Source organism: Arvicanthis niloticus, chromosome 1, assembly GCF_011762505.2.
Source record: "Arvicanthis niloticus isolate mArvNil1 chromosome 1, mArvNil1.pat.X, whole genome shotgun sequence".
Taxonomy (NCBI): Eukaryota; Metazoa; Chordata; class Mammalia; order Rodentia; family Muridae; genus Arvicanthis; species Arvicanthis niloticus.
In genome coordinates, this window is record NC_047658.1 from 58302244 (window position 1) to 58316673 (window position 14430).

At 35.4% G+C, this 14430-nt stretch overlaps 1 protein-coding gene across 3 annotated transcripts in view; it reads left to right on the forward strand.

Annotated features, from left to right (window-relative positions):
* Grm5 (glutamate metabotropic receptor 5) overlaps positions 1-14430 on the forward strand; it is a 483575-nt gene that overhangs the window by 451381 nt on the left and 17764 nt on the right. For 2 of the 3 annotated variants that reach the window (XM_076937502.1, XM_076937509.1), the window contains exon 9: positions 13497-13592. The exons of the other annotated variant lie outside the window; for it this stretch is intronic. In XM_076937502.1, the coding sequence (XP_076793617.1) occupies positions 13497-13592 (96 nt within the window). The remainder of the gene's footprint in view (positions 1-13496; positions 13593-14430) is intronic. 3 annotated transcript variants of the gene reach the window in all.

Sequence of the window (14430 nt, forward strand, 5' to 3'; positions counted from 1 at the left end):
GACCTGGTATAAATTGTAATTATCAATTGTCTATTGAAGAAGTTTACACTGTAGGTAGCATGACCAAAAAAAAAGAAAAGGATAAATTAAATACTTGTTTTCCTTTGGTAATGTAAACAAGTAAACACATTTAGAAAAAGATGGAATTGGTTGGGAAATTTCAAAAGTTATGCTTAGAGATATCTAATTAGACCATCCTAAATTTTTTCTGAAAAAAAAAAATGATGTACAGGCCAGAGAATTTGGGTTTGAAATATAGTTTGGTAGAACAAAGAACAGGGACTGTGGATACTGAAATAATGAGGAGGAGTTAGTATTATCTGATCCCCTAGAGACTTGAATGATGTTATATCATAAAAGGGAAAAAAGGTTTCAAATATGAAATAGTTGTCAGCAGTTCCTGTCACACAGAAATCAAGATAAATAGCAAAGAGCTTCGTTCAATATGAAAACAGGCAGGTAAAGAAAATAAGGAAGCACAATGTTATAGCAAATTATTTTAAGTACAATCTCTCAATTTCCCAAGAACCAGACAGAAGTTCAAATGGCATTCATTCATCCATCTTCAATGTTCAGATCTTGAATTCAATATCATAAAGTTTAATAGAATCTTCAAGTTACTTTTATGATGATGAGATTCTCATAAACAAAGACTATTGTGGCATCAACTACACTGTGAACATGTGAGTCTGGATTTCATAAACACACTCACTTGCTTGTTTATGCAGGTCTCATGTTCCTACACACATTATACTACACAGCCATTGCAGATTTCTAAACTGGTCAGTACAGGAATAGACAAAAGATCTTAGAGCTTAGCAGCCTTCTCATGGACGTGACATACCTACACCAAGAGACAACACCAACTGTGCATAGACTGTTGCTGACAGGTATGTGATTAACAGGCCCCTTAGAGGGCAGCAGAGCCCCATGGAATTAGAAATGTCCAAAGTATGTGAGAGAGGGCTCGTCCCCTTTGGAGACAAGTGAGAGCAGTACACACATTTATAGAGAAAAAAACCATGGGAGGCTCAATGAATTTTAAAAGTTCAGTAATCTAAAGGGGAAGAAATTGTAAATTCGTGACCACACATCAAAAATAAATAGACTTGCAGAGGAAATGGCTAGATACTTATCAGAGGACAGCAAGGTCCTCTGCTTATTGAATCCTGTTACCCAGACAATAATAACAAGTAAATATCATTTGCTGGAGAATATTATTCACAATACTGTCTGTCGAGGTTAGATGATATTTTTTAAACTATAGCGCTAGGAATGTAGCTGAGTGTTAGAAGACACCTTTATAATGAACAAAGCCCTGGATTCTATTAAAGTTCAGAAAGAAAAATGAATAAAATACTGTCTTTCCCCCAGTCAATGCCTTTCCTTAGAGTAGACTCAAAGACATAAGCAACAACATCAGCAAAGACTTGTGTTAGCTATAAGCACTTGTGAGAATAACGGAAAGTGTACCGAAAGTAAAAAGAAAGGAATCGTACCAGAAGGGACAGGGATGGAACAAAAACGATGAACGGTAAGCGGATGTGCCAGTCCTAATTGTGATATTTTTTTCTTTTTGTTCAATCCCCTTTAGTTTTTGCTAGCCCCATTCTGAAATTATCTACCACTGTTTCATTTCTTACTCACTTACTCTTTTATCCAGGGGGAAAATAATTGGAACCCCAGCAGAATGTGATTATTGTAGACACTGAGATAGAATGATGTCTCTGACTTGTTGGAATTTACAAAACTGTATTTTACTCATAAACTCAGTGTTATCTAATTGTTCATCTATGTTGGGCTTCTTTGCTATCTCAACTATACTCTGGCTTCCTTGAGTACAGAGGCTATAAAGTGTATTTTCTTCACTCAACTCCAAATCTGGCATCTATTACAGAAGGTGTACAACATGCATCTAAGTTTGTTATGTGATCAGCAGCACCTAGTATAAATTCCAACATCAACACTTACTAGCTCTGTGAGTTGTTGTTCGCATGTGAATAATGTTAACTGTGAAGCTCCTAGAATACTAGCTGGCCTCATTTTCTTCCTCCTTCTCTTTTGAGTCATTGGCTTCCCCTGTTAAGTTTTTGATAGTTTTTCTCTTTTGTTTTCTTTTAGTTATCACTTCAGTACAGTTCTTTTCTTTAATCTAATATTCTAGAACACAATCTTGACAGTTCATCAACCCAAATGTGTATCTGACTTTGTCTTCTCTACTCATCCAACATTAAGCAAGTTATTGCACCACTTTTTCTTATATCTATAGGATCACAATCATATAGAACTCAACCCACAGTGCGTTTTTCAAGATTAAATGCTCAAATCTCTGCAAAATGCCAATCTTGTGAGAGAAGTAGCTTTACTCCCATTCTTCAAAGAAGAAATGAAATTACATATACTGTTCAAAATCATACAAATAAGTGGCTATTCCAATTTGCTTTCTATTGCTGTGATAAACAACTCAACTGAAAGCAGTCTGCGAAATGAAGGATTATTTTACAGATTACAGTGTATCATTGATGGAATTCAAGGCAGGAACTCTGACAGAGCAGGAACTTCAGCAGAGCAGGAGCTTTGCTCTCAGACTCATGTTCAATTACCTTTCTATAGGGATCACCCCCATATGCCTAGGGATAGCACTGCTCATAGTGGGGTGAACACTCTCAAATTAACTAGCAATTTTTAAAAAGTGCCCAACAGCCTCCGTAAGTCAATTTGAAGGAGATATGTGTATGGGTTTGGTTATTTAGTTGATTGGTTTGGGGAATTTTTTTTATTTCTTTTGCTTTTATGAATACCACATTATTCATAAGGGGTATATCTGGAAATGTTATTATTTACAAAAAGTCTGGGGAAAAAAATCTCTCATAGGTACCAAAGAATATGTATATACTTCTACATGTTAGTCACATTCATCCATAATACACTACTGTATTTTAAAATAACCACACAACTAGTTCCTAGCTCAACACCAGACACATAACTGTAAGGAATCAAGAATCATTAGTGAATGCTTCCTTGACTTTCTCCCATTGTAAAAGTAAAACTCTTCTTTCCACCAAATATATTGTTTCATTTATAGTGACAGATTTTCACTTAAAGAGGGCAAGCTGAGAAAATCCATCTGTTACAAATGAAGGACATCACCATAAATGATAAAATATCATCCTAAAACCAAAAAAAATCTGATTAATCTAATTCCCTTAATTAAAATGACTTTCTTTTTAAATTAATGATGTATTTATTTACTCACTTTACATCGCAGCATCAGCCCCAGTAATGTGAAAAAGAATAGAAAGAAGTGGAGTATGGATGCCTAGTCCCAGTCTTATGTCTTTAGTCCTTTTTTCTGAGTACCACTGAGTTTCATGGGTACATTCTTCCTCTCTATAACTTCCTTTCCAGGTTTCAGCAACTATAGCAACAGTAAGCCTGACTCTCCTTCCTGTGGTCCTTATACCACACACACATATATGGACCCAAAATACTCCAATCTCCTTCTCCTACCCCTTCCTCACCTTGGTTGAAATAAAATGCTTTGTAAAACCTAAGAGAGAAAAGAAAATTGAGGACAGAACTGAGGCACAAGCACAATACAAGACAATCTAAAAGAAATAATGACACTGTTTTGAAAGCTTAATATACTCACCTGTATCCCATGAGCTATTTAAAACCAAAACTATGATGCTAGTAATATTTGTAGCTAGTATTTGAGTTGGATGAAATATATATTATTGGTACTATCTGGTGACCTTGAACAAATTACTTCGTTTTCCAATATTTTAGGACTTTCTTACTGATAAAACAGAAACAAGACTAGTAACTAGTCAATAACACTATAATGATTAATTCAGAATATTTGGGTATGTCTTTAGAATAGAGTGTTGTCTTGTAGGTGCATAATAAATAGTAACTCATCTTCTCATTATAACCCCAGATTCTCCTTACTCCCAGGCCTGCCTGTTTAATTATATATAAAATATAAGGATAAAATCCCATTGGGAAGCAACTCAACTCTATTAGAATAATAAAATTTCCTGAAAATCCCTCAGATCTGGGATAAATCCAAAAATGCATATAACATTTAATTAATACTTTTCAGAAATGTTTCTTGAGGTTGGCCCTATACTTGTGGTGCTTCACCCTCTACTTAACATTTACCTATGGACTGAAATGTTTTCCTACATAAATATGATGTATGCTTCTAAGGCATCTTAGGAATAACTTCTAAATCCATGTCTTCAAGACTTCTCTTGATGGTGGGACAAATGGCAATATTGAAGGAAAGTCCACCATGAATAGGCAATGACTCAAGATGGTTTTTTGTAAGTGCGAATAAACAATGTCCTTTGGGAATTCTCTCAAAGCTAAATGGAAAATATAAAAGTTAATACATTTCTGTAATATTTTGTGTTGTAGTTTGTTGAACTATTCTCCAGTGTTTTGTTTGCTCTTGTTTAGGGTTTTGAGGGGAGAGGACTTTTATAAAAACATTTAAAAAAATGTTAGTGAAGACACCTTATATACATCTATTGAATTATTTTCTAATAACAAATTCCATTGACTAGAGTTATTGAGTCAACAAAATCTATTCTTTATATTTGATTGCTTAGTTGCATTATTCAACAGCTGAATACTTCTTCCTGCATTTGTTTTAATTTTTTTTTTTACAGAACTGAGAATACTGTATTCCTTGACAGCTTCTTGAATATTTTCAAAGTTTATGTTCACCTCTGATATTTTTTTAATTTTTTTTATATTTTATTTTTTATTGGATATTTTATTTACATTTCAGATGCCATCCCCTTTCCCCATTTCCCCTCCCTAGAAAACCCCTATCCCATACCTCCTTCTCCTTTTTGCTTTTATACAATTTTTTTAATGTCAACCAAAGGCTTTATAAGTTTGGTAATGCTCAATATCAATCAGAAGTGTAACCTAATACCCAATCTAGATATATCAACTATCTTTGACTGGCAGAAACATGTGAATATCTGCCTCCATGTCTGCTCCCCCCCCCCCCACGTCTTTCTCTCTCATCACCTAGCTCCTCCTCTCCTTCTCCTCCTCTCCTTACTCCTCCTCTCTGTACTCCTCCCACCTTAGCTCCTCCTACATATCACTCTTCCTGTTAAAATAAAACTTTTCTCTCAAAATACAGTTAGAGCATAACTATACTAATTTATGTCAGTAAGGTGCAAGATAGACCTAATACCCAGTCCATCATTTTCTTGACTAAGCAGAACCTCTGTCATCTCTCCTAAATAAAAGACTTAGTTCTGAACCTGGCTTTTTTTTCTTGGCTTTAGAATGAATGTCAGCTGAAAACCATCCTCTCAAATGTTTTCTCTCAAAGGAAATAGCAAAAATTGGCTATGAGACTATAAGTTTTCAAACCCCATCAGAAATCCAGAATGACTGAGTTAACTGAGATTATGGGACGCACAAAGCATAGCTTCTAAAACATAGCCAATTTGTAGAGACCATTGAACACCTGGACAGTCCCTATGCTACAGAATGTTGGAGCATTCGATCTTCAGCCTTCTGGCCCAGGATCATCTGACAGACCTAGTGATACAGAATTATTAAGGGCTGATTACTCTGTCTTGGCAGATATAATCAGTCGACTATTCTGCAAGTGTGTCCTTTTCTGGACAGTATTTTGTTTGTAGATGGAAAGAGGCAATTCTTGCCTAGTGGCTGTCTCACCACAATTGGAATAACTCCAATGATGCTCAATTTCTTCTTGGAATCCAAGACAGAAAGCTGTCAGGAGCAAAGAGGTCTCTAATCAAAATGAACATTAATACAGAAATGTTTGTAACGTCAATTCTGTGGATTTCTGATGTTTTGAAAACCAACTATCCATGTAAGGCAATCTGGGCTGTTATCTGTTAACTCCTCTCAGCTATTTCTAAAGAAAATATAGAAAACTCCCTAACAATAAACTCAAAGCCATGAATTTGCTATAGGCCCTTAACTCACCATCTAACCATCTCAAATAAGTTAAAAATGTTAAAGAAGGACTGGGTCTAAGCCTTGTATTGCTAAATGTGTTATACAGGCACAATGCCTGATAGTAACAACATTCATCTCACTTTTATATTTTTAAGAAGTTTGTACCAATAAAAACCTTAAATTTGAAATCAAAGTAAATTTTGTAGCATTTAAGAAATTACAACTTCATCTTAATAACAATTATACATATTTCTACCAGTAAGTTATGGCTATGCAATAAATCCTAGCTAATCCTCCCTGTTCCACCAAAACCACTACTTTCCCTAGAAAGACAGCCCAATATTAACCACCTCAGTCCTCAAGCCCAGGGAATAGGGGCGCCGACTCTTCATTAACTTCTTCAAGCTGATTATGGGTGTTGAGATATTAGAAGAGGGGTTGGGGGAAGAATAAATTGATAAGCCTCTGACACTGTGTCTTCACTGGATCCAGCTGGAGTTCCAGGACATCAGCACCTCTGATGTTCTTTTATGAGACTTTTCATCATGGTCTTTCTTTATTTCTAAACTGAATCTTTGAATGAATCAAGTCAGTGTTTCATACCTGAGCAAAAAGGTTTTTTTGTTTTATTTGGTTTGGTTTTATTTTCTATATGTCAGAATTTATATATTCATTTTTGTTTTATTTTTAATTTGTTTATTCTTGAGAATTTAATACATTTATACAATGAAATCTGATCATATCCTCCCCTCATTTTCTCTTCTAACTTTCTCCATATTCCACTTTCTATGACTGAGTATGGAATCTACAGTTTATGAAATATTTGGTAAGCTATTCTAATGTGTATTTTCACAAGCGTAAGGGCCAGAAAGTTACTCTGCAATGACATACTTGTGACAGCTTTTTAAACTTAACCTTACTCCTTCTAAACTGGAGATGGTTAATGCTATTTTGCCCATCTTTATCTGTAAGTTTTCATCAATTTTCCTTGGAAGTTTGGCTTGAACTCTCCTTGGGCACTCCTGGAAATAATTTGGAGCATTTAGAGACTTGCATACCTCCTCCCTGTATGTGATGCAGTGCTGTGTCACACACTGGCTTATCATCAGTTCTTTCGTACCAATGCCTATTTTGAAAACTGTAAATTTCTGTGCTTTTTCAGCCTAGGTGAACTCCAGGGGATGAAATGGCATTTCGTTTGTGTGTTGAAGAAACCTGAACAGTGGCTTTTTTCTTTACTTGCCCATTATGTAGTCAAATTTGACCTTTGAAAAAAAATAAGTTTATACTGTCCTCAAAGCCTAGATCTATTAAGCCCACACTGTAGCCTTCATGTATGACCTTTCCCTGGTCTCAAATGCATTATTAGACTATTTAAATAAGTTGTTTTCAGCATAAAATAGGGGAAGAGTTAGATGTTAGTAAAGGTCCTGTGATTTGGATATGAAACACTGTTCCTAGCCCACTTCTAAGACTCACCACCTGTGAACCTCTGGATACAAAGATAGAATCAGAGGCTTTTTTAGCCACAAGCTTTGGTTTAAAGGATGGGGAAAGGCTTTCAGAAGGAATTATATAGTGCAGGAAACCTTGTGTATAAGATTGCAGTTGCTAAGCAAATGTACAGGATGTCACAATTTATCTCATGAAAGACTGGATCCAAAGTTAGGATGGCTCTGAAGGGAAAAAGAATACTCTATATGAATTTTTGGTTTTGGCGATTCATTATACATCTGTCTCTTTTTTTCTGTTTCTGTGCATAGTCCATTAACTACTTGCTGGTCTTAGTTTGTACAGACTATTAATAACACAGCAACTGAGTGGTTTTTGAACAAGATTTATTTCTCACAGTCTGGGAGCTGAAAAAATCAAACACTTCTCACATCTGATATCTGGTGGAGGTCAACCATGTTTCTTTATATAATCTTTGAAAATAGCATACATATATACAATGTATTTTGATCATATCTATCTCTCACTGTCCCTTTCCAACTCCTGAAAAAACTTCCAAAATCCATGCTCACCGTTGAAAGAAAAAATTGTTCAATATAAATGATGCATCTTGGATTATAACAGCCAGTTTAAAAAAGAAAAGAAAGAAAGGTGTTTTAAAATTTCTGTTATATTATTCTTTGGTGATTCAGGGCTGTAGTTCTTTGAAAGTACTATTAAATCTAATAAATTTTATTCTTTGAACAAAATTTTACCTATCTAAATAATAGATAGGTGAGGAGTTTAAAATAATCATTAGTTTGAATTTTTAGAATTTCTTTGCTGTGAGTCCTCACCTGGTGGAGGCAAGATGGGAGTCTTCTACAGCCTCTGCTTTATGGGAATGAATCCCATTTGTGAGAGAGCCAGCACAGCACTCTTGTGCTATAGATTAAGATGCCATCGACTTTTGAGGGGTTATAAACATATGGACAGTAACACTGTCCAAATTAGTTATTTCATCTTTTCACTGACATGATTACAATCTCATTCACTTTACTATCATTGATAATTACTCTTACTTCATTGATTAGTCTGAGAACACTTAACATGAATGTAATAAGCTTCCCTTTTTTGAGATATAAATATATCTCCATAATTTAGTTTTTCTGTTACTCATGCATTTATCAAGGTCATCGATTAACAAACATTATCACCTATAAATGATGAGCTTAGCAATGTAAGAAGCATAGAGAAGCAAGCAGTAATTAAAAATAGCCAAAGCCCATGCCTTCTAAGAGTTTGTTGTTACAGGTACTACTGAGAAAAGTAGACAGTAGAATAAAGAACAAATTCAAACAGTATTTGTATTGTATAACTACTGGGAAAAGCAGAGAGTAGTAACAGAAAGTTTAAAAATGAGGCTTGTTCTTTTGAATGAGGTGGATGTAGCAGAGTGTACTGATCTTTGAGCAAAGATTTGGAAAGGGTAAGGTAATTATCAAGTAGAAAAATATTCTCTACCTTTTTTTTTTCCACTTACAATTATTTTATTTCAAAACTCTACACAATTAATTTCTTTCCTTAAACATCTTTACCTTTTCCTCATCCTTTAGCTCTTGACCCAACTCTATAAAATTATTTCAATGAGCTGGGATAAGGGTCAATAGTAGGATACTGTCCTAGCATGGGTAGGTCTCTAGCACCAAGGTCAAGCACTATGAAACAAAACAAAGAAAGCAAATAATAATAACAAAGTCCTGTTAGAGAGTTTATATCTCCTAAAGTAAACTTTTTCAATTCCTTTTATTCATTCAGAGAATGTTTCTTCAGTGGCTATATGTTAAAAATAGTATACTATTGCCTTATATACTTTGATCAATACTTTGGGTTCCTAGGTTTATGCCTATGTAATCTTAAAATCATCTTTTACTTACTGATATAAAAATCTTTTGTGGGATTGTGTGTGTGTGTGTGTGTGTGTGTGTGTGTGTGTGTGTGTGTGTGTAAGCCAGAAGTCAAACTAGACTTGTCTAAAGTCCTATGACTTATATGTTAGGTTATTAGGCTAGTCTGGATAACCAATGAGTCAAAGGCATCCTTCTCTACACCCCACCTGTCCAGCATTAAGATTACACTCATAAGCTACTACATATGCTCCTTATATGTGTACTGTGGATCTAACCAATGACTTCATTGCATTGAAATCATCTTAACAACTAACTCCACAGACTTTTATAATTTTTGTGACTTTGAGTGAGTTCTCCCATAAGTGCATCAAATGTTCTTCACTCAGTAACTGACTATTTTTGTATTTTGGTAACCAAGGAAAACTTTTTTCTTCAATGTTATCTTACCCAGTTGAGGCACACTTATCTTCTAAAATAGAAAAGAAAGTATAGAAATCATAAATTTTCTTTACAAATGGGATAGATTTAAAATGATAAATGATGTTTTCTCGAAAAGCGTATTCCTATTTATTTCTTTTTAAAACTTATTCTTCCTCTCTATTAATGTTCTATCCATAGTAAAGCTTTAAAATGTTTTATATAAAATCATTTCAATATGAATAGGGATTTATCTCAATAACAGTCTAAGTACTAGGATGTATAACGTCTTTGTTTTAACCCAAAATGCATGTAAAACACACACACACACTTACACTTTTTTAAAAGAATGTCAAAGAATAAAGTACATATGTTTGTCTATTGTTTTCATATATATTACAAAGAGATCATGTAGGTACAGAATACATGTGGAGTTAGAGGACAACCTTAGGAACTGGTTCTCTCAATCCAGTATGCAGTCTAGTATGCAGGCCCCAAGGATCAAATTCAGGTCATTAGGTTTAAAACTATAATTTTACAAAGGTTATGTTATGTTTAACACCTTCATACTTTTTGAATAAACTTAAGTAGAGATAATTGTACATTTTCAATGAAGAGTATTAAAAAGTTGTTATTATGAGTAAATGTTAAGTTAGTATTTGGTAATTTTAAAAAGTTGTACCATATATAGGCAAGAAAGTCACCTTACAAGGGAAAAGGGAGCTGTCTGAACCATATTAATTTCAACTTATATTAGATATAAAATAACCTGGAAGTTCTAAAACTCTGGATGAATGGGTGGGCAGATGGTTTTTTCATTGGTTGGTTGCTTAGTTTGTTGTCTAGTTGTTTGGTTGGTTGTTTTGTTTAATGTTTGACTGGCTGACTTTATTTATTTTTTTTTTTATTTTTAAAACTTTAATTCTGACTTATTCTTGAGTTCCCAGTTGAGTAAGTAAGCCAGTACTCACAAAGCACCTCAGGGACTCTGGTGCGGATTTCACACAGAAGCAACTGGAATCTGCATGTGCAACACTCGGAGCCTTCCCAGAGGCCCTCATGCAGCTGCACACCAACCCTGTGGGAGACAGGGTTTTATTAGCTCCCGCCTTACAGATGAGGAAACCAAGGCTCGAAGGTGCTTTTCTGTACTTCAGGAGTTTCAGGACAAGGTTTCTGTTCATAGTATTCTGGTCTTCAGGCTGCTGCTGTCACCAAGAGTAGGCTGACAGGTAAACACTGAGCTAGTTAAAGACAAATACTTTAACCTTTTCCCCATCTTTTGCTAAGTAATACCGGCTACATACTGCATGTATTTGTAGACATTAGAAGACAGAGTGGGTGGTGTCTATATAGATCCTATTAATAAATTTTATTTGAAACTGACTTTATAGATTCATGGATAGATAGATAAATTAATAGATGGATGGACAGATGTATAGATAGATCATTGGTTGGCCTTTAAGTTACCAGAAACATTTAGGCTTTGATAAAATAGGTTGTTTAGAATATAGTTAAGATTATATAAATGAACACTACCCAGCCATATTATAATGACATGAGGGAAAGGACAATGAAAACAAGAGTAAAAGTCTCAGAACTAACGAGAAAGAGAGAGGGAGAAGGAGAGGGAGAGGGGGAGGGGGAGGGGAAGGGGAGGGAGAGGAGAGGGATAGGGAGAGGGAGAGGGAGGAGATGATAGAGTGTGCATGGATGACAGACACCAAGAGGGGACGGGGATGGAAAGAGCAATGTAAAGCCAAAGACCTAAGGAGAGGCAGAGGCAGGAGACAGAGTAATAAACATGCAGGTATTTTTAAACATTAGTGAAGCCTTTTGGTTATTTCCCAGCTATTAAACTAACAGAAGATTTTCAAAAATATGGTAAGTTCTCCTTGTGAGAATTGAAAGGCCACAACAAATGCAATACTCCAGGAATTCCATTCTAGTTGGAACTGTACAATAATATTTTGGTTATATCACCCAATTCACAAATAAATACCAAGTATTTCATACTGACATATGGAGTGTTGTCCAATGACAAGTAATTAACCAGAGCTTACCTTCTTTAAAGGTATTTCTTTAATAAAACAAAGATTGTTCCATCTGCCTTTGCCCTATATTGTTCTTCCTCAAACAAGTTCTTTCTTCTGGATGGTCTTCTTATAGAGTTACTTGTACCTTCCTACTCCTTTTTCTCCCCCCATCATTCTGTGTACCTGCTAAAGCAAGATCTGGAGTGGGTTTTTTGTTTTTTTCATCTAACATATAAACCCACTACTTATTGGTGATAGATGCTGAACTAACACCTGGTTCATAAATTAATCCATAGCCTCTATTGAGTTTGAAGTAATGATCAATTTTAATTTAAATACAAAATAGTCTTAACACTGTGTAAGAGAAAAATCATTAGGGTTAAAATTATCTTAATTACATGACATTTTGTTTTATGTTCTTTAACTTATGAGACAGCACTAAGAGAAATTGAAGAGAACAGGACTCATCTAGGGTTAACAAATCTTCACATAGAAACTTGCTTTCTCATTGCCTGAGGAAGAACAAGAATCATGCCAAGACCCATGAGAAAAAGTATGTATTCTCAAGCATTGTACCTTGCAAGATAAACTGGAAGTTGTTTTCTATTGGTTTGGCTGGTAAACTTGGTGGAGTAAGTTAAGAGACTCTTACTCTTCTTATTTGGAAGCAAAGCAGACTGTTTTTCCTCTTAGCTAAGAGACTTAGAACAGTGAGTAAGAATCTACTTCTAGACCAGCACTAGAGCCCTTAGAAAGGTTCATCTTGTACACACCATAGATTCATATTAAAGAGATATCATTACTCATTTTAGACAAACCAGCTTGTAGACCCCTGGAAAGCAGAGTGATTGGTTTTGTAACAAAATGCATTTGAGCTACACTCCAAATTTTGGGCTACCAAAAACTGAAGAAAAGACTTACAAACTTTTAAGGATTATAGGAACTTCATATGTATATATATATATATATATATATATATATATATATATATATATATCTTTAAACATATAACATATATGTAGATATATATAGGGAGATGTACATATATGTATACATGCTCTCATCTATCTCTCTACCTAACAGGCCCATTTTCTTTTAATATTGCCAGAATGTCCATAAATATTCAGAAACGTAATCCCTCAGTAAGGTGGAAGATTGACAGTTCAGTTGTAAAAGCTTGATGGTGGAAGGCTAAAGTTGGGCTCAAAGCTTACACTTTATATTCAACATCCAGATGAACCACTTGCTTATTGTCTTTTGTCAATTTACTTAATCTTTGCAATTTTACATTTCTTCTTCAGTAACATGAAAATAACCATAACAGAGCCTCTGTCACAGGACCGCTGGCAGGATTAAATTTAGGTAAAGCTTTAGTACAGAGTCTGATTCATGGTAAGCACTAAACATATCTTTACTGATTAATTATCATCTCTTCCAGATGCTGGGAATTGAATTATTATCATTTCCTAACAGATGTGCTAAATGTATAAATTAATCTGTTATGTAAAGTGTATTATTTCATGAGAGTTAATCCCAAAGTAACACAATCTTTCCTGATTTTTCTATATACCATTGATATCATCAAGTAAATATCACAGATCACCTCCCACTACAGTGAAAAGCAGAAATCCTTGTTTTGGTGTGGAGTGCCATGTTTGCAGTCATGGCTCTTCCTCAGCCGTGAGGTTAAGCACACAATCACATCTTTCTGTTTGCTCCTGTCCTTGTTCATGCTTACCAGGTACAAAGACAGGAGACTGGCCCAGCACAAGTCGGAAATAGAGTGTTTCACCCCCAAAGGGAGTATGGGGAATGGTGGGAGAGCAACAATGAGCAGGTAAGAAAACTGTGAGTGGCCTGAGGTGGTGTCAAATAAATGTATGCAAGCTAGAGGAAGAGGCGGCTCCCTGGTCTGGGTCCTTGCTCAATTATGTATCCCATCCAGTAAGTCCAATGCGGGCCACCATTGGTTTGTTGTTTGTGTTTAATCTGTAAAACCTATACCATCATCATGTCAACTAATGGGAGCCTCCTGTCCCAGATGCTGCTGTTTCTTAGGGTTGTGCGCTTTGCATGTCTGAAGCCTTAGCTAACAGTCAGTTCTTCGTTGGATTTTAATTTATTGGCTAAACAGTTCTGGAGTTTGCAAAGTAGAAGATATTGGAGGAAATTCGTATTTTAGGAATATCCAATTTTTTTAATGAAACAAATGCAAAGGACTAGGACTGGATTTGAGGGAAGGGTTGCAATCGAGAGAACACTGAGCCAGGAAATTAATGTGCGTTACTTTGAATGTAATATATCATAGCCAAGAGCAAAGACAAAGCCAAACTAGTGGACTATAATGAAAGAGACATTCCTTGAACTGAATTCAGGAAAGCTAATCCTCCTCTGGCTACTATAGCTTTGCAGCTCCTTGACTTTGTTGTGTTGGTGGTGAAAACTTCCTATCGCTGTGCTCTGCATGTTTCTTTGTACTAGGGACTTCCAACTGAGTTGTACCCTGTGGAATGGGGTACTTGGAACTATCAGCAACAACTGAGCTGTGTTGCATGAAATGAACGTGCTTTATTTGCATGCAACTGCGTTTTAAGAAAGGGGCTCTAGAGACATAGGCAATCAGGGCTATATTAAACAGTTCCAAAATGCTGGAAAAAAAAACTGTGTACTGAGAA